The sequence below is a fragment of the Sceloporus occidentalis genome, unplaced genomic scaffold (genome assembly GCF_023333645.1).
Source record: "Sceloporus occidentalis isolate IW3139 unplaced genomic scaffold, rSceOcc1.0.p SCAF_3, whole genome shotgun sequence".
In the NCBI taxonomy this organism is placed as follows: Eukaryota; Metazoa; Chordata; class Lepidosauria; order Squamata; family Phrynosomatidae; genus Sceloporus; species Sceloporus occidentalis.
Window position 1 is genome coordinate 74679752 of NW_028316983.1, and position 26890 is coordinate 74706641.

At 39.6% G+C, this 26890-nt stretch overlaps 1 protein-coding gene across 1 annotated transcript in view; it reads left to right on the forward strand.

The window, feature by feature from the left end:
* The first annotated feature begins 10333 nt into the window (after positions 1–10333).
* The window catches only part of LOC149316239 (vitamin D3 hydroxylase-associated protein-like), a 38017-nt gene continuing 21460 nt past the window's right edge, over positions 10334–26890 (forward strand). Inside the window, exons 1-8 of the mRNA XM_089515072.1 lie at positions 10334–10657; positions 12554–12667; positions 16450–16590; positions 17742–17875; positions 18681–18887; positions 22660–22700; positions 24511–24635; positions 26038–26163. Coding sequence (XP_089371198.1) covers positions 10448–10657; positions 12554–12667; positions 16450–16590; positions 17742–17875; positions 18681–18887; positions 22660–22700; positions 24511–24635; positions 26038–26163 — 1098 coding nt within the window. The 5' untranslated portion in view covers positions 10334–10447. The remainder of the gene's footprint in view (positions 10658–12553; positions 12668–16449; positions 16591–17741; positions 17876–18680; positions 18888–22659; positions 22701–24510; positions 24636–26037; positions 26164–26890) is intronic.

Below are 26890 nucleotides of genomic sequence, written 5' to 3' on the forward strand. Positions count from 1 at the left end.
ATGCGTATGGAATAAACATTATTGAACATCTGGTACAGGCAGCTGGAATTTATGACACTCTGTAATAAGAGCAAGATAGCCTAGGCAGAGGACATGCTATGGCAGGAATTATCAAAGAGCAGCCCATGGGCCACATCTGGCCCCAATTCTGGGGGGGGGGGGGGCTTCTCAGTGCTTCCCTAGAATTTTTTTAATTGCCCACCAGCATTTGCCTCCAAAGTTCACTGGCAAAACATTAAAGATACTATAATTAATGGGGAAACTAAATTAATTAGAGTCAATGGGAAAAAGGAAGCTTTTAGGTATCTGTACTTGTGTGTGCAGAAGCAAATAATTTACCATGGTTGCACTTTTATGTATGGAAATAACTAATTTACCATAATTTTTGGAATATATATTGTATTAATTGAAGTCAAATTAAGTACATTTAGGGCTCCTTTATATACAAATCTAAATTTAATAATAATTAATCAAGTATGAGTGGCTGGATTTAATTTGTTAATGAAGTCTTTCTACATACTAATTAATCAAGTATGAGTGAGTGTTACTTGTTAATAATAAAATAACCATGAATTATAAATGGAAAATAGTACTTTTTACCTATTGTATCTGTTTTTCATTTTAAAATGAATCTGCTATGCTTTCCTCATTCCCCTTAGACCATGCCCTTCAAGGCCATTGCCCAACCTGTAAATTGGCCCCCAGCCACATGGAAGTTGTTCCTTTTTGGGTTATGGTATAGCATTAAACCTATATTGTTATCTTTGCTCCATCAGCACTACACTTCTCTCTAAAGACCAGAAAGAAATCAACAGACACAATGAGTAGCAGATGTAGCAAGAAATAACAAGTATGGCTGAATCCCTGGCCTATAACAATGATGCCAAAATGGATGCTGATTACATTTGCCAGTTCTGTACAGGGTTTTATTAGATGACTACAGAAAATAAAAGCATATTCCTGGGAGCTGTTACTATACTTTTAGAATGGTTAGTACTGAGGGAGGGCTATAAGCTTTTGTATTTGATTCCTTTGAACAATTAATTGTTTTTGGTGCTCTGGGGTAAAATGATACAAAATGATAATCTGGATTACTACCTATTATTATTTGTACTCAGGACTTTTATCCTTGTTGCTAAAATTATTCTGCTTCAGCTTTTCTTTTCTTATCTGACTCCTGTAAAATAACTCAAATTCAAAATAGCACATTAAAGAAACGTCAAAGAATCTACAAAACTAGGTCCCAATATTAGCAAAACATATTATCTGTTTGTTGTTATTTTGCCTTTGTCCCAGAATTGAGAACATCTGCCTATCTATCTGTCTGATATAAAGGGGGAAATGGTTTGACTTCTAAAGCCCGCCATGCTTGGGGTTCATATTCTCATCAGCAGCTTAAGAAAGGTAGGAAAGTGATGTAGAAATGCTTGAGTGCCTTGAAGGTAAAACAAGCCGACAACACTCCTGCTTACTCCTTCAGCTATGGAGATGAAACAAATAATCAAAAATATTTGAAAAGTGGCCAAAATACATGTTTTTAAAATGTTGAGAAATCCTGAACTGACAGAAATATGCACAGTTTGTGACCTATTCTGCACAAAATTTGCACATAATTGTTTTGTTCATTTTTGCACAGGAATTAATATTTCTGTGTTGAAATATTATTTTTTATACAGAAAATTGTTTTTTTTTTTCCTGTGCAAAACTATCATGTGTGAATTTTTGGGTAGATGATTCCTGAATTGCCAATAGCGTTTGAAAAAATGTGGTTTTTCGAAGTTTCTTGCAGCAGAAAAAAAAATTGCTGAAATTACTCATTGCTATCATTGAGAAAAAACTTTGTGAAGAATTACAGCCTTAGCTGAGTCATCTGAGTTTCGGAGTAAGAGAAACTGTGAGTTGAAGGTTGCCTTTCACCCTGGGAGAGTGTCATTACAAGCTAACCTTGCATTCATACTAAGGAAGTTAAGTGTGATTTACCCCCTTTCTTCTTCTTAGTCAAAGTATGTACAGCGGAACCTTGGTTTTTGCAATCCTCAGAGGGATCCCAGATAATCACCCAATCCTGGTTTAGATCCATGCTTTTGTGCTACAGTGACAACATAAGTATGGGATCTGTAATTGTTTTAGCTACTTAATGCCTTTTTCTTTTCCTTTTTTAAAGTGTGTAGACATTCGCCACTATGATACTGTGTAGGCATTCATTGCAAAGTGGTGTCATGCACCCTCACTGCAACTACCACAATGGCTGCGGTTCAAGGTTGATCATATATCTTAGCTGAGCAAGGCCAGGAAATGGAGAACAATCCTATCCACATAAATACTCTATAGTTACCAGACTGGTTCAGAAAGCTTAAAACATTCCCATGGACCAGGAGTTATAGCAGTGTGTAACTTGCTTATGCTATAAAATTTTTATCAAACTGATTGTGCGATAAATAGAAAAACTGTCACAAAACCAGTCTGGAAAATACTGAAATAGAGATAGAAATCACAAAAGCATGATGAACAAAGAACTCAGTTGTGTGACCTACTAGTCAGAGAGGCATTGTGATATTCGGAAAGAAGATGCTAGTGTGAGTGGGGTCAAAACAGCATTTGCTACCTAACATAATTGAAACAATTAGGGAATATTTTCCTTCAGTAAACCTTTCACCTTCAGGGTTCTGGCCAATTAACAGAAAGTCTGAAGATCATTATCAAGCAGCTGCTACACAGCATTTAATTCTAAATTCTAGGAAATTGCTCTGGACAAATGAAGTCATCGTGGTGAGTCCTTTCTTAGGAATATGTAACTACTACCCTGTTTGATTTATATTCACAATGCACCTTCAACCACTGTGCAGGAAAATTCCTAGGAAGTTGTGGGTTTTCAGGATATGCAAAAATGGGGGTTGCATTTAACCAAGAAGAATGGGTTTTCCCCCCTCATTGTGTTCTAGAGGGTGCTATTGCCCATGGGACAGGGTAGATTTTCTAGGGTGTAGAGAGCCAGGGAGTCACAGGGAGCACATGGGCCATACTTTACCCATCCCTGATTTACATCCAAGGTTTAATTTGTTTGTTAGGGCTTGTGCCATGTTGTTTGCTGGTAGTTATCATGAGACTGAAATGTGTCTGCTTCAAGTTTACTTCTCTGGAAGCTTCCACAACACCGTTTTCTTTTAAGTCCTGATTCAAAACATCTTTAACCTCAGCATGGCTTCAATATCTTCTCCACAAGAGAGAACAACAAATCAGAAGCCAAAGGATGAACAGAGGGAGAGGCTATTGCTTAAGGATTTCTTGAACAGAAGGTTGTTTGCATATGAATACATGCAGGATTATAAAAGTGAAGTTTCTGGAACAACCGGCATTTTATTATTACTCCCTTCATGTCAACCTTCTCCATCTTGGGCATTTCAGATATTTTGGACTACAACTCCTACAATCCTTGACCTTCGACTATACTGGTAAGGGCTACTGGGAGATGAAGTGCAAAACATCTGGAGAATATCAGATTGGCAAAGGCTGCATTGTGCCCACTCCCAGAAGTGGATGTTGTATCCCTCATCCTCTTATAGCTGCAGAGAAGTTCTTTAGTCAGCACACAATCATATCATCACTTCATCTTTGTTGCAACCCTGCACAGCTGTTTTCTACCTCCCTTCCCCTTCAGCAAGGAACTGACCTCCATAAATATGTGCTACCTTCCACCCTTCCTGCTCCTGATGCTTTCAATCTCCCACTCTTATATTCTGTCTCCCTGCATTAACTAAATTCCCCTCTCTGTTTCATCTCACCTCAGACCCAATGTAATCTTGACACAACTACATCAAATGTTCAACATAGCTCAAATACAATCCAGCACTACTGGATTCGTCAGTTAGAACAAGCATATACATGATTGTCAGTCACATCTATCTTGTCCTCTTGGAGAGATATGGTGACCTATCTAAGTGTTGTCAGCAGAGGCATATCTGTGAAACCAAATGTGCTGTTTACAATAATACAAGGAAGAAGAATCTGAAACTACATTTTCAGGGCATCACATGGAATCATTAACTGTTTTGCAATACTCATGGGATTCAGGGCCTTTAAAGACACACCCTACAAACCTGGGGTGTCATTTGCTTTTCCCAAATGTTTTTTGAATGTTGTTTAGCAGCTGAAAGAACTATATTCACTTCTTTTTGAAACAGACCCTCCCTCTTTCAGCCTCCCTAGGCAGCCACTGCCATACCTCCTCAGGTTTATTATCGCTCCTCCACTCCTCTCAAGCTGTGAGAAAACATGGGTCAGGCATAGATGAATGTTCAGTTTAGGTTGCTTCTTCCCAGGCAAAGAGAGAAATCTGCTGCATGTTTGACATCCCTCCTAAATTTATGAGGAAGAACCAAGTAGGCAGCAAAATGGTGATGCAGGATGTGAAAAAGGAAAAGATTGTAGGCCATTGGACTACCCTCTGGAGACTAAGGTTCGATTCTCCACTTGGGCATGAAACCTACTGGGTGACCTTGGGCAAGTCAAATTGTCTCAGGTTCAGTGGAAGTCAATGGCAAACCACCTCTGAACAAATCTTGCCAAGAAAACTGCATGATAGCTTCGTCTTAGAGTCGCCATAAGTTGGAAATGACTTGAAGGCACACAACATTCGTGCACGCGCACACACACAAAACAAATGAGACACTTAACTGTCCTGACACCCTCCCCTCCAACAGCCATTCATGTCCTTCTCTTTAAAAATCCACAGTGCCTGGCACAATGGCCTAGTTTCTCCATTACATAATACCCACTTGTCCCATTTTAAACATCCTCCATGTATCCAAGGAAACTTTCCTGTTTTCATGCTGGCCAATAGCCAGAGGCCTCTTGTTGGCTATCCCTCCTTCTTAGCACCTTTTTTTAATTTTCCAGTTCCTTTCACTTGTGGCAAGATTTCATGGCTCACCTGCCTTCTGTGAACACCCTGGACATGCCACATCCCTCTCCCCTAGAGGTGGGCCTAATCTTAGGCAATCATAACTAATGAGAGGATTTCTCTCTCTCTGATGAAACCTCTCCTTGACTATGCAGGGCTAAAAACAAATCTAGATAGTTCTCTATGACTTTTGCCATCTGCTGAACATCTTGGTCCTTCCAGATAATGTTAAATTCTTCTTTAAGACTGACAAGTATGGGTTAACTAAAGAGAATACACTTTTTTCCTTCTACTTATCTTCCTTCTTCCTTGTCTCTTATATCACCATTGCTCATCTCAGTGAAACTTGTTAAGCTGGAATCTAGAGTTTGACTATATACTAATGTCCTGAAACAGATGGGCCAAGAGTGCTGCCTTCGGATGTGTGCTAAGGATACTGGGGATGGCCAAAGAGACAAACAATTGGGTCCTAGAACAAAGCAAGACTGAACTCTCCCTGGAAGCTAAGATTACTAAATTGAGGCTGTCATACTTTGGCCACATCATAAGAAGGTACAACTCATTAGAAAAGACAAGGATGCTGGGGAAATTATTTCTAGCTACTCCATCACAATGGTGACTCATGTTGTGGTCTACTAAGACTCCTAGGTCCCTTTTGCATGTACTACTATCAAGCCAGGTGTACCCCATCCTGTATCTCAGCCTTTCCTATTTTTTCCTACACACACATTTCTCCCTGTTGAAATTCATTTTGTTAGTTTTGGCTAAGCTCTCTAATCTGTCAAGGTCATTTTGAATTCTGGTCTTGTCTCATGGAGTATTAGCTATCCTCCTAATTTGGTGTCATTCAATCATCTAAGTCACTGAAATAGATACTGAATAGCACTGGGTTCAGAACAGAATGCTGTGGCACCCCTCTGGTCACTTCTCTCCAGGATGAGGAGGAGCCATTGGTAAGCATCCTTTGGGTTTGGCCAGTCAACCAATTCAAATCAACTTAATAGTAGCATTGTCTAACCCACCTTTTACTGGGTGGGTTTACTATATGGCTTGGGCCCGAGTTACTTGACAGAATGCCTCTCCCTACACAACCCACCCCACACTCTCAGAATATCTGGGAAGAAATCATTAGACTATGTAAAAAACAGGCTTAAAACAACTTCCCACAGAGCATTTTCTGCCATAGCCTCCATGTTATGGAATGATTTGTCGGAAGAGATCTGCCTCATTACCACCTTAGATGCCTTCAAGAAAGCACTGAAGACAGATCTCTTCTGGCAAGCCTATCCACCAAACCTGTTGTAAACCATCTCACCTCTGTTAGTACTGCATGTTTTTATGAAGAGTCAGTTATTTGTATTGTACTGATAACAATGCTATTGTTTTATTGTATGTAGCTGATACGTTTTTATTGTTGAAATATTTAGATTGCTGTAATCCTGCCTCAATCTGCAGGGAGAGGTGGGAAATAATAATAATAATAATAATAATAATAATAATAATAATAATAAGCATGAATATCATGGGTGTCAACATTTGCCCTCTTCCAGTCTGCTGGGACCTCTTCACCAGGAATTCTCAAAGGATGTTGCCAGTGGTTCTGAGATTACTTCTGCCACTTCTTTTAACACCCTTGGATGATGATCATCTAGCCTTGGAGACTTGAATTTGTTTAGAGTAGCCAAGTATTCCTGTACTACCCCAGGAATGAAGCCGATTATCTATACCCATTTCAAACTGGCTTCAGGGAGGGATATGGAGTTGAGATTTAGTCGATGATCTCTGTCTGGGTATTGACATGGGAAGTGTGACCCTATTGGTGCTCTTGGACATTTCAGCAGCCTTTGATACCATCGACCATGGTATCTTTCTGGATTGCTTGAGGGAGCTAGGAATTGGAAGCACTGCGCTCCAGTGGCTCCGTTCCTACCTCTCGGGACGATTCCAGATGGTGAGGCTGGGGGACAGCTGCTCTTTTAAAAGACAGCTGACATCAGGCATCCCCCAGTGCACCATTCTGTCCCCCATGTTGTTTAACATTTACATGAAGCCACTGGGTGAAATCATCCAGAAACATGGGGCACAGTGATAGCAGTACACTGATGACACCCAAGTATATCTCTCTATGTTGTGACTAGGTATGTCACCTCTCCTCTGGATGCCTGCCTTGGGTCAGTGATGGGCTGGATGAGGGAAAATAAACTCAAGCTGAATCCAGAGAAAACGGAGGTAGTAGCAATAGGTACTCCAGGCCCAGGGATGGAGATTTGCCAACCAGTCCTGGATGGGATAACACCTCCCCTAAAGGACAAAGTCTGCAGTTTGGGAGTACTCCTGGATCCATCACTACAGTTGACATCTCAAGTGGATGCGATGGCCAGGAGTGCTTGCTACCAATTTCGGTTGATACGCCAATTATGTCCCTACCTGGGCCAAAATGATTTTGAAGCAGTGGTACATGCACTGGTAATCTCTCATTTAGATTTCTGTAATGTGTTCTATTTGGGGCTACCCTTGTACCAGGTTCAGAAGCTTCAATTGATTCAAAATTCTGCAGCCAGATTGTTCACTAATACACCCAGGTCTGACTATATAACACCAGTGCTGAAATCCCTTCACTGGCTGCCAGTCAGCTTCCAGGTGCAGTACAAGGTGTGGGTTATTACCTTTAAAGCCCTACATGGCTCGGGCACAAGTTACTTGCAGGAACGCCTCTCCCTACACAATCTGCCCCACACACTCAGAATATCTGGGAAGAACTTAATGGAACACTATAACACCAGGTTAATAACAACTTCCCATAGAGCATTTACAGCCGCAGCCCCTAAATTGTGGAACAGTCTACCAGAGGAGATCCATCTTATTACCACCTTAGATGCCTTTAAGAAGGCACTTAACACAGATCTCTTCTGGCGGGCATATCCACCTGATTCTGTATAAGACTATGATAAATGTTCCACCCTTGATGATGATTGTAGGATTACTTGATGATTTGATATTTTAAGGAACTAATAGGAATGTTGTAATTCAGTATTAGTATTTTATAGTAGTATCTGTACTGCACTGTGTTTTTAATGATGTAATCCCGCTTTGATCCTTGGGAGAAGCGGGAAATATAAATTATTGTTATTATTATTATTATTATTATTATTATTATTATTATTTACCTATTCAGTGCTACATTTTCCTTACTGCATCATTTGTTCCATCTCGCCCAGGTCGAACACTGTTCTCCTTTTCAGAGAAAGCTGTGGTAAACTCAAATAAGGTGCTGAGTAGTTCTGCCTTTTCTCTGTCCCCTGTTTGCCTGTCCCTGATCTAACCTGTGAAAAAAGGAAGATCTGTTTGGGATATCAAGCTAGATTTTAACAAGACTACAGTCCATGAAGTCACAAAGGAAAAATTGGGAAAAAAGTTCTTTTCCACACAAGCCATTCATTGTCTGCCCCTTTCAACAAGGCAGGGGTATAGCTACAGGAGGAGTACAGGCAAAAGGACGACACTGATCCACTGGATAAGAATTCTACGCCTTCCTTTAAATTTTTCTTCCATCACCAAATTTCTAGCATTGCAGAAACTTAAAATTTCAGTTGAGCATTCAGAAACAGAGTTTAGATGCCCAAATAAAAGGGGCAGGCAAAGATGGCAAGGGAAAGCAAACACAGCAAATACAGGAGTTCTAGACATGAATGGCTTTTAATCTATCTCAATACTAAACACATGGGCACTGGAAGAAAATGTCATGGGGGGATTCTTATTAGGAGGTCAAAGTCCCCCTTTGCCACTCCTCCCCCATAGCTACAGCCTTACTTATTTAGTTCAATATTATATTCTGACCAAGCACAGACAGTTTCAACCAAATATAAAGTGTACATTTAAGCACCTGGAGGTTGACTAAAGTTTCATGACTGTTGGATTAGGGAGTCCCCCACCACAATAGGCAAACCTAAACCCCTGTCACCTCTCCCTTCATCCCAGCACACACACTAAAATTCAAATGGAGAAAAAAATTAATAAAGCAATGCTACCTTTCCACTCAAATTTCCACACTTGGGCTGATGGCTGAAACAATTCCCCCAATGTGTTTCTTAGGCCATGAAAGTGTCATACACTTTGAGACACAGCACATAATACTGCAGCCTAGCCCCTGACTATTGTTTGCCCCTGAAGGATTAATCATTTTCAGAATAATCATTTTTATCAAATAGGGACTGCTGTTCTAGGGGTTAATCTCACTTTGGCAAGATCTCAGAACAGCACATGTTTTGCTGAGAGAAGGTTTGTTGCTTTAGCTGTCTCATTACTTTGCATTTTTCTACATAGCCACATAAGTGTGCATGCATGCATATGCACACACAGCCAGACCCTAGCAGTGAGTAGTAAAAATAACTAATTATTTGATGCTTAATTCCTTTTTCCAATCACAGTTGTCACCTGAGGAGAGCTAATGTCATTCCTTTTGCCTTGTCAGTGTTTTAGTTACTTTTCAGAAATGGGAAACAGAAGCATGATTCCTAATTTTTAAAAGTAGAAATGGCAGTTTGCTACTTTGGGGGCTTGTAACTGTAGCTTTTTTCTTTTAAAACAAACTTTCCAAACTCAGCACACAGGAGAAAAGAAAAGATCTTTGGTGGAATATAGCAGGCCTAATATCAGCATTGGAGCAAAATAGGGCATTGCCCCCACAAATAAGAATTCTGCCACTTCAATTACAATATCCCTTCAGACTTCAAATTTCTAGCATTGCAATAACTTAAACATTAAGTTTAGCATTTAGAAATACATTTTAGACACCTAAGGGAAGAGTCAGACAATGTTATCAAGGAAATGCAAACACACAAATAGACAGATAGATAAAGTATTTGTCTGTGGCACAACATCCATTACAAAACACTCTGACAAAATAACCTATCTAGTACAAGTCATGTACTAGTGACAAAATTACAATTGCATTAGACACAGGATGAAAAAAGGTTAAAATAAAAAAACACAAGCAAAAGGTGACTGCATAAAATATTGAACCAACAATAATAATGATAGCAGCAATAACTGAATTCTTTTGCAACACACAAATATTAGAGTTCTATGTGTGCCTGATTTTCAGTGCCTCACTCTCTACAATTCTAGAAATCTGGGAATTGAAGGAAAATGTCATGGGGGCGGGGCAGGATTCCTATTTGGAGAGGCAATATTTTCGTCCCTCTCCCCCTTAGCAACACCCTGGCTCTTGTGGCTTCATATTACAACTGGCTGTAAAACATGTTGGAATGTTAATGGAGGATTCACTGATGATAGGCAAACAATGTGGAGTCTGAGTCTCAGCCAATTGCTGCTGAGCTCCACTTCCAAGATATTTTTTTCTCTTCTAAAAGGCCTTCACCCCTGAGACATGTGAGCTTTACTTTGCCAGTTGCTTGGAATTGACAGCTGCTGGGAGGGCTCAAGACTCACCACCCTCTTCCCTTCCTCATTGCTTTTCCCATTAACTGCTAGAGACTCGGAATTCTAGCTGTTCTTCCAGTTGACAGCTTAGAGAAATCTCCCACAATGGCTCTTGACAAAGTCAAGGGGCTTTGCACTGATGCTGAGATTGATATACGCATCATCTCAGGCTTGCTTTGTGGTTCAGCCACTGCCATCTTGATGCTAAAATGGGTGAACCAGAGACGAGTCCAGAAGAAACTTGAGGAGGCCAAAAAGAAAAGGGAACTTGGCTTTCAACGTATGGAGAAGGCAGCAAAACAGTTCAAACAGCAGGTGAATTTCTGTTGGGGGTTTGCATGTCACCTGATAGTATTTCCTCTCTTTTAACTTTTGGGAGCTATTGAGATCTACTTAATTTCAGACCTCTAATTGTTCTCTTTTTATATTTTACATTTTTACATTCTCATGCTAATGTCATGAAATATGACTGTTCTTTCCAGGTAGTCTCGCACTTATAACAGTTTGCTTCATTTCTATAAAATCTGCTTGACATTTAGCATTCTTTTGTAACTTTGAAGGTGCTGCCTTGCTTGTAATGCAGCAAGGGTGTACAAACCATCCCATCTTTGTCCTCCAATTAAGTTTTTTTTGGAAATTTCCCCTTGACCCATGGACCTTATTTAACTTTAGAAGCTTGTTGACTTTGCGGCATATCATGAGCTGCAGGCAGGCAGGGTATAAAGTTGCTTTCTTTCCTTCTTCCACATTTAAAATGGTAGTCTGAATGCAGCTGTCCCCATCCCCCCATCTTGGCTGGCTGGTAACAAATCATCCATCACTACAGATGAGACATTTGTTTGGCAGTTGCTGGTGCATGCCAGGACTATACTGCTTTTTCATGCTAGGACTTGGTACGTCTGCATAGAAGGAGCATTTCTCTGCATCCCATCTTCCAGCTTTCACATGGAGAGTAAATTCAGTGCATACCCTGAGTGAGATTTTCCAGTGCTTATTGCTCAGCTTTATTTCTCCCTTCATTCAAGGGTGTTGCAAATATAACCCAGAAACATCTGTTACAGTGAACAAGGGATTCAGTGTTTTCATCTTCCATTCTTGTTTTTCCTTCACATTCTCACTGTGAGCAATTCCCACATGTTGAAGAACATGAGAACAAATTCTGTCTAGAGAGTCTCCTCCTTCTTCTAGTTGCACTGCCCAGAAATGCAGGGTCAGTCCATTAAAGAAATGAAATGAAAAGGGATGTGGAATATACAGTTGGGGATAAGGCTTATAAACTGTAGCTAGTGAAAAACACAGCAGTCAGACATTTGACACCTGTCTGCAGTCTTGAAACAACTTCCTTTAAGGTGCTAGTTTTTTATCCATAAAGTCCTTGATGGCTTGGAGCCAGGATAAATTAAAGACAACCTCCTCCCATATGAGATGAGCTTACCTGGAGATTAGGTTGTTCATCCACTGTTTGTCTCTTCGTCTGGGGAACCCAGATGGCAGGGGTGTAGCGGCCCCCCCAAACTGTAAAGTTCTTTTCCCAGAATGGTTCCTTCACATTGGCCTCTGAACAAGTGGTAAAAACAGCTCCATTCCACTGAGCTTCTCTAGTGATTCGTGATGATTTTAGAAAATTTCTTTGCTTTGGTGTAATGTGTGTAATTTTTTAAAAATGTTTCCACTTTGTTTAGGAACCACACTGAGCACTCACTGAGTAGAAGGACAACTCTGAAATACAATAAATAAATATTTCTTATTATTTGTTTGTTTCTTGAATTTATAACCTGTCTTTCTCCTGGGATGGGATCTAAGGTGGTTTACAGAAATATAAAACAAGATTACATAAAACAAGAATCTATTCTTCAAAACTTAAAAAAGAATTAAATGTCAATGTTACTAAAACTGTGATTAAAGTTATTAAGGATGTAAATCACTAATAAAATTGATGAAATAAAATAAACTACAGCACACTTCACACATATTACTACGAACATAATTTACTTCTCAAAGGCCTGCCGGAACAAAAAGATCTTCACTTGCCAGCAAAATTGCTTCTGCAAATGTTTTAATGCCACACCTATCACAAAATAACTGACCAATGTATGTCCTGCACTGCATGTGAAAAAGTACATTGTGTCAGCCATAACAGCTTGATCTAGCAACTACACATTATGCAGGACAAGAATATGCCAGCAGCAATGTGTTTGTTCCTTGCTCTAGAACCCAGGTGTGAAAGCAGCCCCTGTCCTCTCTCTTCCACTTGTGGAATTGGCTGCCAAGTTGAGAGATGGCTCCTTGTCTCCAGAAAGTGTCCTGTACATCTACACTGAAAAGGTAATCCTGATGTCAGTTTTCAGTACTGATATTTAATATGCATTGTTTGTACCGTAGAAACCCTTCTTTCCTCCCCTGTGAATCTCAGAACCTTTTACACAAAACAAACCAGTGACATCTGTCATCCAATGTTAAAAATTATATGGCTCACACAGGAAACTCATATGAAAATCAAGTCACAGGTAAAGTATTTGTTATGGTAAGAGCCTGATGGAAAGGAGAGGGGATTCAAGCAGGCAGGCATCATAAGTCAGTGCATAGTACCCAATGTTTAAATCTTTTGGTTTTATATGCTTCAGTTAAAATTAATGTAATTAATAATGAAGATAAGATAAATTAGAAGCTCCTTTGTTTTTAGGGGGGGGGGGGGAGAACAAATTCCATAATCCTGTACTCAGAGATTCTAAACCAAAGTAATTAGATTTTGCAGCCAAAAAAGAAAAGCCAAATTCTGAGGCCTGCATTGTTATAAATCACTCTTCTGAGATCATTACAATTATAGGGTTAATGTGAGTCTACAATCCTCCCCCTGCTTCTGGTATGTAATGGACTTGGGCCTGTTATACACCACATGATCAACAGAGTTATTTTCAGCTGTGATAGATTTATAGGACTCCTAAAAGCTAAGCCACAAGGGATTTCCATTTTTGGAGCTGCTTGGCTTTGAGAGTTGTGGAGGGTGGAGCAAGGGTTCTTCTAAGTGAATTCAGTGCCTCTTTGCCTGGCAGCTGGACAATGTAGGCTTAAGTACAATGTAGGCTTAAATATATGTAGCTTCTTTCAGGAGAAAACAGCAGATGATCAATAAACCTTGTGTGTGTTTTCAATGCAATATACACATGGGGACAGGGTAGGCTGTCTGGTAATATGGTATAGTAGTTATAGCAAGTACATTTGTATATGGTTTATCAGTGCACTTAAGCACTCCCTAAGCGGTCTACAAAGTGTAAGCTAATTGCTCCCAACAATCTGGGTACTCATTTTAGCGATCTCGGAAGGATTCAAGCCTGAGTCAAGTTTGAGTCCTTTTGTTGGTATTAAATTCACAAACTTATGGTTTGTGAGTGAGTGGCTGCAGTACAGGCATTTAACCACTGCACCACCAGGGCTCCCAAACCATTTGCTAAACTGGATCCTGTAATTGATTTATCAATTTATTTTCCATTTATTCAACCAATGCTATTACAGACCTGGGACCAATACACACTGCTGACTTGTAGTGCTCTTATTCCACTTTAACTCTCATGGTTCCATCGTATGGAACCCAGTGATAGGGCTTTAGAGTCTTCCTAAGATACAAACCCCAGGATTCATAGGACTAAACCCTGGCACTTAAAGTAGAATACTACTGTTATAATTATGTAGTGTGAAGGGACCCATGGATATAATTCCTCATTTCTTCCTTGGCTGCAGTTATCAAACTGCTTAGAAAAGGACTCTGAAATCATAAACTGGTTCCCATCAATTATTTGGGAGTCATTTGCAAAACTGGAAAAAAGCTCATAGCTCTAATCCACAATGTACTCCCTGGATGATATTGGCTACAAACCAATACTTTTGGTAATTGCTACTGTCTATTCACTGGTACATCAGTGAAGCATTCATAAACTGATAAATGTGGATGTTTTTCTTTACACTGCCACTTAGGAATCAGAGGTTTGCAGATTGTTCTTTGATAAATATTGATAAACATTAGTAAGGGCATCAACTCAACCTTCTACAGGCAAATTGCTCCATAATTGCCACCTCATCACAAGCAGAAATCAGAAGAAGGGTTGGAAAGGATATTTATTGTTATTTATTTCCTGTCTCAAAAATTGATTTCTTTATACCAGTCTCATATATAAGACCAGTGGCAAGAATTTTGTGCAATTTTCACCAGGTATTCACACATCCCAACGTTTTTTGGGGGGAAATGGTCCTGTACAGAAATATACATATAGATTCTGTGCATAACAATGTACATGATTTCTGTTTTGTACAAAATGCTAGCAATCTTGCAACTCTTCCCATGTGACTATTTTTTGTGCGCAAGATTGCTATTTTCTGTTGAAACACTCAGCAGTTGTGCTTCTTGCACCTACAACAACAACAACAACAACAAATAAAAAAACCCAATCTTTCTCAAAAATGTACCTCTCTGGAGACAGTGTATTTTGTACACAGTGGTCGGAATCTTTTATGGTCTATGTTGCTGTATAACCTTAGTAGTTATATAGCTATGTAGTAAATCTCAGGCCTGACCCTCACAATCCTCACATACCAGTCAGTAGCTCTGCAAACAGTTGGGGTATGTTCCCCTGTCCTGTGTTCACAATCTCTTTTGCAACAAGCCCAAATAAGGTCCCTGTCCCAATCCTCTCCTGCATCAGATATTATTCACTTGGGTAGGGTTTTGTTTTTTTAGAACATCCATTTCTTGCCTCCTGATTATCAACAGAACAGACCCCATGTATCTCTGTTTGGGGGGGGGGGGGGTTGCTACTAACCAGCAAGTGGGGATTAAGGAATTTTCACAATCCCCTCAAAACAAGGGGATATGTAGTGAGAATTTGAAGCAGTCACAAATGCATTCCTGTTCTTGAAGAAATGGCTGCTCTGCGAATGCTTTGAGGATGGGAGAGGTGAGGGGATGCCTCAGTGACAAATCAGAAGCACAACTGGCTATCACACTTTTGTGCTTCGAGAGTATTTTGCTGGTGTTTAACCCATGGTAAACCTCCTGTGTGATAATCCCAGTTATGTACTGTATTCATAACTACCCAATAGGATTCTGGCCATCTTTTTTTTTTTTTTGCGCACACACACACACACACACACACACACACACAAATTATTGCTGTGCAAAAAACCCGTGTGTATTTCTGCACAGAACAATTTTATGCATTAGGATATGTGAATACCAGGGTAGATCTGTGCAGAAATATTCATTTGTTCCACAGCAGAGAAAACACTGGTGTACTATTTTTGTCCGTACTTCTATGGGTAAAAGTCAAAAATGTACTTACCTAGTCAAAACACATCCTTAGTTAGCTTTAAAAGTGGGAGCCCCATGGTTGCAGCAATCTAGTATTTTTATGCATATAATAAATATGCAACTACAGTGGTCCTTCCACATTTAATTTGTGGAAAAAACACAAATTAAAAAAGTCACTTTTCTTTTTACCTGAGAGAATACCTCTCTGGGAATTTCCAGGTCTTCCAGTGAAACTCTATGGTCAATATCTGCCAGAAGGTGATAATAGAATCATACTGGAGGACCTACAAGTGTTTTCTCTAGGAACTTCTAGGTTCTCCAGCACAACTCTATGGTCAACTTCTGGCAGAGTTGTGCTGGAGGACCTAGAGATTCCTATAGAGAACATCTTAATTCACTGCTATGCAAATAATCAAATCTGCAAACGTCAAAGCTGCAAGTGTAGAGGTCCAACTGTATATATCATTAGCCCTCTATAGCAATAGATTTGGGACCCATGGATTCAACCATCCAAGGCTTGAAAATGTATTTTTATTTTTTTTTAAAAAACAAACCTTGATTTTGCCATTTTATGTAAGGTACACCATTTTACTACTGTATTGTCCATAATAGGACTTGAGCATCCATAAATGTTGATATCCATGGGAGGACAGGTCCTGGAACCAAATCCCAGTAGATTCCAAGGGCCCACTATATGTGCAGTGTGGAAAAGATACCTCCAGCAGCCAAGAAATGATAATATTGTCATTACTCAAAAGTTATTCCACTAACTAGCCTTCCTCTTCTGTGTTCTACTCAAACAAAGGCCTTAGAAGTTACTCAGGAGATCAACTGTGTGATAAACTACCTTCCAGGATGTGAGGAGCAACTCCATGAAGTGAAAAAACGGGAGAAAGGATTGCTTTATGGAATCCCTGTCAGTATCAAGGAAGATGTTGCTTGCAAGGTACTTTTTGTCATTATTCCTAAACTTTATTCCTGATTTATTGTTCCTGCTTTACTTCCCTTAAGTTCTAGTGTTGCTCATCTTTCTGTTGTATTTGTGTGGTTTAATTTTAAAAATATGTATTCTTGAGAAATCACAATTAGGGGAAGACCACATACTCACTCTACTGTATAGTATAGCATAGATCTATACAGGAGAATGAGTAGCCGTGAATTTAAAGCAAATAATAAAAATAATAATTGGGCTATTGTAATACAAGGTGAGTATCCCTTATCTGGAATTCCAAAACCAATGTACAGTACTCCAAAATTTAAAACTTTCTGAGCTACACCACAAGTAGCATAGTGTGTACCTGTACTGGATTTGTGAGGCTGGAGAAAGATGCAAGAATCTGTCAAATGGTGGTGATCCTCACCTCTGGCCATTTTACAGATCCTCAGTCTCTCTTCAGCATCATTGTGTCTCATTATGTATGTACAAATACACGTATTTCAGAATCCCAAAAGATTCAAAATGTGGAACACTTCTGGCCCCATGCACTTCGTATAAGGAACATTCAGCCTGTATTTGCATTTGTTTAGCTCATATAATTAAATTAACTTTGCAGATTTAGAGGACAGTTGCCTACCCATGGACTTCCCACTAGCATTCCTCCTCCGTCTCCATAATCCAAACTTAAAAAAAAACCCTTTAATGGGGTTTCGCTACTGGGGGAGGCAAAGGCAAAAAGAGGTTCAAGGACAGAACACTTTGTATCATACACAGCAGCAAAATGGCAGATTGCAATTTTAATTCACCTATTTTGGGGGGTTGGGATATGATATTGAATGCTAGTGGGGATACTTTGGGAATGTATATGTTATTTGTAAAAACAAACATCATTACCAATGGAAAAGAACCTAGTTCCTGAAATAAGTATCATAATTTTTTCTTGATTGGTGAAATTTGATAATATTACCTAATGATTAAATAGTTTGCTATTGCTTCCTTTTTGAATAATAGTCTCCCATACCTTCCACTTGAAAGCCTTTAGCATTTTTCATGGGAAAATAGGTAACAGTTCTAAAAGTATTATTATTATTATTATTATTATTATTATTATTGTGCTTATATAGTACAGTAAGTCACTAATTTTATTTCTATTCTCTAAGGGGTATCCTAATACACTTGGCTTGGTGAAATTTCTAGACCATCCTGAGCGGGAGGATTCTGTAATAGTCAAAGTATTAAAGAAGCAAGGGGCAATTCCATTTGTAAGGACCAATACTTCGCAGGCCATATTAAAGTAAGTTCCTTTACTTTCAGGCACTACCAGTGTACAAATCTTAATGACATAAGCTGGACCTTGTCTGTCCAAGTAGGACAGCCATTTTTGATGGATCTACTACTGTGCCTTTTCTGATTCACAGAAATTTTAAAAATTGAACATTTTTTTCTACTGCTTTATGTTCACGCCATTTGTATGACCACAGTATTTACTCTCCCTGTACATACAGAAACCTTCTTTGTTTTATTTTATTTAAATTTATTATTTATATACTGCCTTTTTTTCTGGAGTGGGACCCAAAGTGACTCCCAAAATGAATAAACTAAAACCTAGCAATAATTTTTTTAAAGACAATTAAAAGAAGCATCACATTAAAACAGTATAGTACTAACACCATTTAACACCGTATGTTGTATTGAATAGCTATGACTAATGTGAGGAGGTGGCATCCAAATACTGTGCACCTCACCACTGGAATGTAAGGTTGCCAGTTGAAGACTGTCTCAAGCTTTGAGATTTCAGGGCTGAAATCTGAGACCTTGAGATGTCATAGGAGGCAGGTTCTGATTATATTACTGGGGCAGCCCCAGGTGATGACATTAAACATGACACATTAAGGATCAACCACCATTGCAGACAGTATGCCTTTCAAGTCTAACAAATGAAGAAAATACCTCTACACACACTTTTTGAGTCAATGCTCTCACTTCAACATTCCCCAGTAATGTTGCAACATGATGCTTAGTGAACTGCATGCCTGATTAGGTCAAGTGATGTCAAAGTAGATAACATTAAGCTATTACTCCTTTCTCATCTTACTTAGCATTGACTGTGGCAATACTCTCTTTGGACAAACCTTGAACCCATTCAACCACCAGAAATCTTCAGGAGGCTCCAGTGGAGGGGAAGCAGCACTTATTGGAGGAGGAGGGTCCATTCTTGGTATTGGGACAGATGTGGCTGCAAGTATCCGGGTGCCTTGTGGCTTTTGTGGGATCTGTGGAATCAAACCAACTGGATATAGACTGAGGTAGGTTTCATGGATGTGGAAACAAATAACTAGCCACGAATCGTGTATAAGCAACTAAACAAACAGTAGAAACATTGGAGTCTAAAAGAAAACTGAATTTCTTGAAGCATGTTTTCTACTTTTTTCAATTTCAGAAAGCTATAGCAAACTAGTACTTGGATTATAATTCCTCTTAGTATGATTAGCCATTTGCCAAGATCATTAAAGTAGCAACACTTTATAGGAGGTGGTTGTGGTGGTTGTAGGATAGAGCTGGTGACAGGTGGCCAAAAGGTGCATGGAATGCTTTTTCCCTGTCTCTCCTCCTCTTCCTCCATTCATGCTGTCTTTTACACAGACACATATTATCCACCCATCAGCACACACAGTCTGTACCTGATTCATCATCCATTCCCAACTGCTCTCTCCCTCACACCTGTCTAAATGCATTGTGCACAACCCATTCATCCATACCCATGACATACATATACATACACACACACACTCAAACCACATAAACTTAATACATTCTATTCTCTCTCTTTCCTGTCTCTATTTTTCTTTTTCTCTTGTATGCTTACAACATGCATCCCAGAGTTTTTCAGAGAAAATAACCAAGAAAATAACCGAAAGCACACAAATCATTACAGAACTTGCTGTTTAACTCATTATTAGCCAACATCAGTGCCTGCTTCTAGATAACAAGGGATTCCTCCTGAGCGGGCTGACTTGTATGTGCAAGACTTTTCTTGAACAAAAGTGATGGCTCCTCTCTTTGTCTCACCTAAATTTCACCCCACTTTCAGCAGCTCTGACCAATAACTCCATTGCTGCAACAACAACAACAACAACGACAACAACAAATCTGGTTCCCTAGTCCATTCCTTTATCCATCTTTCTGCCTTCTTATTACAAGAAGATAAAGAGTGAGGGTGTGATGACAGGTGTGAGCTCAGTGACCTGAATGTGATTCTACATCAACTTTGGCTGTATCTGCACTACAAAAATAATCTAGTTTGATACAATTTTAACTGACTCAATACTATGGAATTCTGGGAATTGTAGGGCTGGTTTTTTTAGATATTTAGCTCTGGTAACACAACATAGCATTGAGCCATGGCAGTTAAAGTTGTGTCAAACTGGATTATTTCTGCAGTGCACATGCAGCCTTTCTGAAAGATGGTATGGTGCTCTAGCAACTGTGCTCCATGGTTGGTACTCTAACCTACCTGTTGTTCTTTTCTCTTATTCTTTTCATTACAACTGCCATGTTACCTGGGAAGAAGGAAGGAGAGAATGAGAGACAGACAGAGGTGTTAACTGGCAGGCAAATGTCACTGTGGCCGAGAAAGAGTTGTTGAATCACCAAGAAGGAGGAATTGAGAGACATACTGGGTTGGATGCAAAAATGTGCTCGACTGATAGTGGCCCAGAGGCCAGTAATCACTCTTCCCTGCTTCAGTGTGCCCATTACACAACAGCATTCCCAGTTGTCTCTACTGTGGAGCATTTGCTTGCTTTTCCCATCCTTGCCAAATTTACACTGATATTTCCATACCACTCAAAACATCAAGTATACAAAAGGATCTTGTAGCACCTTTGAGACTCTCTTGAGTGAGACAAGTTGTAGCATAAGCTTTTATAGACTTGGGGTGAAACAGACTGCCCAGAGGAGTGGTGTCACGCTGCCCTTTGATCACTGTGTTGAGGCCGTGGCAACCATACGCCATGCCCCCCAACCTGGCATTTTGCTGGCTCAAAAAGAAGCAGCAGAAAGCTGCTCCTTTTTGAGCCAGGAAAAGCCAGCTTTTTCACCATGGTGGTGGCTTTTCAGCGCTCCTGCAGCATGTGGCATCTAAACACCATGCCACTGGAGTGCTGAAAAGCTGCCACCATGTGGCTGGGTGGGCAGCTTCATGGTGGCCTCACGGCAGCTTGGCAGCATGCATTGTCTAAATATCATGTCCCCAAGCTGCCAGAAAGCTGCCAGTTTCACCCCTCAGTTTACTTCCTCAGAAAGGTGCTTCAGGATCCCATTGCATACTGATATTCTGGACTGACACAGCTATGTCTCTGAATTCAAAACATCAAGGTCAGCTTTATTCAAACTCTTCTTACTAAGAAGCCTTTTTATCCACATCACAGTTGTTATTGTCAGCTGGCCTCGGGTTGACCTTGACTCATGGTGACCCTGTCTGTGCATGAGACATCTCCAAGCCCCCCTATCCTCCACTGTTCTGCTCAGGTCTTGAGATTCAGGCCTGTGACCTCCCTAATTAAGTCTAGCCATCTGGCATGCAGTCTTCCTCTGTTTCCACTTCCTTCCATCTTTCCTAGCATTATTGTCTTTTCTAATGAGTCGTTCCTTCTCATGATGTGGCCAAAATACGACAGCCCTAGTTTACTCATCTTGGCTTCCAGGGAGAGTTCCAGATTGATCTGTTCAAGGACCCATTTGTTTGTCTTTTTGGCTGGCCACAATATTCTTAGCACTCTTCTCCAGGACCACATCTCAAATAAGTTAATTTTCTTTTTATCCACTTTTTTTTACTGTCCAGCTCTCACATCCATATGAGGTGATGGGGAATATGATAGACTAGATGATTCTAATGTTAAGTGCTCAGTTGTATATCTTTACTCTTTAGGATCTTGTCTAGTTCTTTCATAGCTGCTTTTCTCATTCCTAGGCATCTTATTTCTTGATGGCAATGGCAATGCTTGATCCAAGGTTTGGGAAACCTTTAACTGTTTTGATTTCCTCGTTGTCTAGGTTGACTTTATGTAGGTTCTCTGTGGTTATTAATTTTGTTTTCTTTTTGTTCAGCAGTAGGCCTGCCTTTGCACTTTCTTCCTTGACCTTCCTTAGCAATTGTTCCAAGTCTATGATGTTTTCCGCTAGCTGTATGGTGTCATCCGCATATCTTATGCTGTTGATGTTCTTTCATCCTCTCTGGACTCTTCCTTCTTCCAAGTCTAAACCTGCTTTTCATATGGTATTTTCTGCATACAAGTTGACATTAAATCAGATCTTAAAATTAGCCCTGTTGAACCTCCACTCACATTTTAGTACTATAACTATATACCACAAATAAGTTGCAGTAAGATCTCCTCAGGCTTTTTTTGTTGTTGTTTAATTAAAATTGGGTTATTGGGAGGGAATGCCCGCCCTTTATGAGATACTATTTTATACTCAGCTAAACTTTATGAGTACTTTCTGATACATCGGTTTTAAAGGAAATTTGACTATATATGTGTAAGAACACTTGGGGTGGGGTGGTGGGGGTGGAGAGAACTGTATTAGTAGCATAACTCCTAACTTCTGGACTAAAAAGTGGGCTGTGCCACTGAAAGTATTAAACACGGGGAAGGTCCAGAGCCTGTTTTCACTTAAAGCTCAAATCTCTCTGCAAATTGTTGTTAGTTCTGGTTTAAACTCTAAGAAGGGAAGTGAAATTGTTTGAATCCACAGTGTATGCAAGCTGCATAGTTAAAATATCCATTATCTGCTTGAGTAAAAGGTGGATGTCTGATAGTTCCTTACTACGTGTAGATTCACAGATACTAGAATGTTAATTAGAGATAATGAATAGTGTCTATAATGTTTCCCTATCAGAAGGAAAAATGCTGAAGGTGTTCTGTGCAGAATTTCCAATGGCTTTTCAATAGCTTGCAGCTATTAGTAACATCCTTTGACACATGTCACTTGCATTTCATGGCTTGGGTCTCTTTGGCTCTCTCTGTCATTTGGCTTTTCTCCATCATTAATTTGCTTTTCTCGTTTCCCCTTGTGTAGCGTCAAAGGTGCTACCACTCCTGTAGCTGGAATGAACTCAGGTGAGAAAGTCGGCCACTGATAAAATATAAGCTAGAGGTGAAACTTTTACTCAGCTCAAGGGAAAATTCAAAACAAGCACCAAAGTCTTTGATGAATATGGTGGTCTTCTTCTGATAAGCAATTGGAATTCAGGTTTCTTTCTCACTTTTAATCCCAAATGTCCTTTAAAAAAGAGGCCAACTGTCAACCTCATTCTTTTTGTGATTACTTTTTTAAAAAATGAAGACCAGACACATTTTAATAGATTGATCAGTCATGAAGATTTTGCAGGCTGTGTGCAAAAAACACACACAAAAAAGGGGAAGACGGAAATGGTGACATTACTGTTAATTTATATAGAAGCTTAATTATCCATAAGAATTAGAGCCTGGGCTACAACCAGGAAAATCTTTTAGATGTGAAAAAAATGTGCGATGAAAAACAGTATCAAGTGATAGGTTTGTGTGTGTGCAGATGTGTACAACATGTGTACATGCATGCATATGCTTGCGCCCTATAGACAAATAGCTAATAGTAAGTATTGCTATATCTCTTTTCCCATATGCCCCCAAATCTTTCTGATACCTTATGGAGAGGCTGTGGTCTCCATCTTGAGACTGTGTTTAACTACAGACCTCATAGCTTAAAATATCTATCCGCATTTTTGGACCACCAAGCCTTCAAAAGCCTGCACATTTGGGGGGAATTGCAGTTGGTCCTAATAAGGTATTGCATGACTGTAGATGTTGGATTTTGTCATGCATTAGCAATTATCTTATCTTAGAATATCGTACAAGGCAGGTTAGCATTATTGTCCTATATTTCAGAAAGGGCATGGATACTAACTTGTACCTATCTCATGTTTCTCTGGTGAGTTCAGATTTCATGTGGGGACTTCCAGAGACTTGCCTCAACCATTTAATCATGATGCTTCACAGGAAACAATTACATATGTTTTGTTTGCTACTTCTTGAGATAGTAATATATGTTAACATATATGTTCAGCCACTTAAAGTATCAGTTGGTATGTTTAAAAACTCCAGATTTGTGTCTATTAATATTCATAGAGAATGGATTGCAGGTCAGTGTTATACTCAGTAGTGACATACAAAACTCTAGGTTAAACTAGGCATCAAGGAGAATGTGTTTTCCTCTAATTAATTCGTTTTTCCTCCCACAATGGGATTTTCTCAAACTTTGTGCCACAACAGTCAGACTGACAAATTAAGCCAATACTAACATTTCAATGAAATAAAGCATAGTTATGTAACTGACAAAAATCACTTGCTGTGAAAAACAGGAGAACCAGAGTGGTGCAGTGATTTGAGCATTGGACTATGATTCTAGAAAGCAGGGTTTGAATCCCCACTCAGCTATGGAAATCCACTGGGTGACCTTGGACAAGTCACATGTTTTCAGTCTCAGTGGAAGGCAAAAGAAAATCCCCTCTGAACAAACAAATAGGGGTGTCATAAGTTGTTAATGACTTGAATGTACACAAGAACAACCTCAACAAACCACTAAATCATGGTTTTGTGCTGTATCCAATTGGCCTGGCATCTTGTCACACAGTGAGACCTCAGATAATAACCTTATATGGTAATAGGGTTACTCTTGTCCCATCACCAAGACAGAGTGAGTTGGTAGCCTCAAGCAGCAATATCCCAAGGTTGGGAACCACTGGTTTAAGGGCACTATTAGGCAGGTCAAAAACCTAATGAATGGGAGGCAGTTGCTTCAGCTGAGTCATGCAGTCCATACTTATTGCAGTATCAAAGCCACATCAGTGTCTCCTTCCCCTTGTTCAGTGTTTTCTCTCTTTCTTTCCAGTCATCTCTGTGCCTGGCCCAATGGCAAGAGATGTGGATGGTCTGGTTCTGTGCATGAGGGCCCTTCTCTGTGATGAGTTGTTTCACCTGGATCCATCTGTGCCACCACTCCCTTTCAATGAAGAGGTAATAGAACTGGATTTAGGAATGCTATGGAGGGGAAGGTTGAACATATTCTTCTGATTATTCTTTCCAGATGGTTGATGTATAATGAATGTTTATGCCCTCCTATGGTTATTCCTGGAGGTGTGGGGAGAGAGGTGTTACAATTTATGTGACTGCTGAGTTGGTCAAGCAAAGAGCTATAAGTACATACCTGTGCATCTGTAGATATTTAATATTGTATTGGGGCTTCAGTCTTAGCCTCAGCTAGTGATATCAGTCAAGGAAAGAATGGCAAGTTTGGGAATGGAAGCTTGGTATCCACAAACAAAGTGAGGGATTGTGCAAATGCCAGGGTTCTGAAGTGTAAAGTAAAATCCCATCTTCAAACTAGAAGGACAAGGCCAGTAAGTCAGAGTGGATGTCACTATTTTTATAGCAAAGAGAATTTGTAAGAATTAGTTAACCAAATAGTTCAGAACTCTAAAGGTTCACAAGTGAATCTAGTCAGTTCTGTTTCCCATAGAAGGAGTCAGGGACAATTACCTGTCACTTCTTGTATTTCAGCTAGAGTGTTAGTGTTTTGGTTTATTTTCAAACTTATGTGTATGTATGTGTGTGCATGTGGCAAGGAATATATATAGTGATGGTCATATTAGCTCAGTTTTTACACAGTATTTGTTTCAGGGATTCAGAGCTTGGTAAAAGTGACTGTTTTGGACTGTAGATCATGGAACAGTCCAGCCAGTATGGTGAATAACATGTTGGCTGTGGGATTCTGGAAGTTGTAGTCCAAAGAAGTCATTTTGCTAAGCCTGGAGGTAGATTTATGTTCTGCTCTTCAAATGAATATGTATAGAGACTTAAAGAAACACAATAATTAAAAACATCCCATCACATACTAATAGTATAAATATAAAGAAATACGTTTTAAAAAAGAAGCAGCAGAGGTAGAAAATATTATGTCAAGAGGTCTGGGAAAATGGAAATGCTATTGGGAAAATAACTGGAAAATGGAAAGTCCTGTTATTAAAAGACTATATCAAGGTAGACATATGGACAGCATCTATTCTAAAAATGGGGCAACATTATGAAAAGACTCCTTCTTACAGTAACTTAGTGCATAACAAATGGGGCTTGGGCTCTGAAAAGGACCTTTGGTAAAGATCTTGGCATATGATATGGTAGAGCTGGGGGAAATAATTTTGGACTATAACTCTCAGAATCTTCATCTTGAGAATTCTAGGCACTATAACCCAAAATTAACTTTTCCCCGCCGTTGCAATATAGACATTCCTATGGGAAGATATGGGATACCCTTGGCCGTGGGCACTGGGTGAGCTGTGAAGAGCTAGGAACATCTGGGGAATTTTTCATTTCACTGACCCAATGAACCACTACTAAACAGACATCCACATCTCTGCAGATTTACTCTAGTTCCAGGCCCCTCCGCATTGGATATTACGATGACGATGGCTATTTCATGCCATCTCCCAGCATGAGACGAGCTGTGCAGGAAACTAGAAAACTCCTACAGGAAGCAGGGCATACGGTAAGTTCTGTGCTCATTGAGAGCCTTTTTAAAAACCTTGCTTTACGCTATGATGCATTTATCTATTTTGTTATCATTATTGCAATTGGATTTGGGTTTTTTTTACCACCTGTAAGAGACATATATCAATAAACATCTATTATGCACAACTACTGATATCAAAGACACTATTTTTTATATTTATATATAATGCTATATAAAATACCAATTGACAGCTGAACGGTGCAGTGAGCAATACAGAGATAAGAAAAAAATGAAGAAAAATAGGGGTAGGAGAAAGGGATAAGGTGACAAGGGAGCAAGAGAAGACTTCATCATATCCTACACAACCTTTCTAGTCTAAGTTCTTGTCTACATGGTTAAAATACTCCGTATTCTATTTGAACAGAATGTGATCCCTACACTTGCAATTCAGAGGAATTTAGACTATTTTAACTCCCCCCAAAACTCCTCAAATTCTTCAGAAAAAGGAACCATGGTCTTAATTAGAGTATCTGCAAGGATGCACATAATGAAGCATGCAATTGTCCATCTGCTTCACATGGATTTCATGGATGTGCATTTTTGGCAGAGGCAGAATGAATATCTGCAAATTTGTGTAGGAAATTAAATATTGATGAGAATGTGTGAAAATCCAGAGCAACTTGCATAATAAAGATGTGTTGCTTAGCCCTCAATAATGGCTTAATTTTCAAGAATACCTCTGGGCAGGTACCTGGCTGCAACA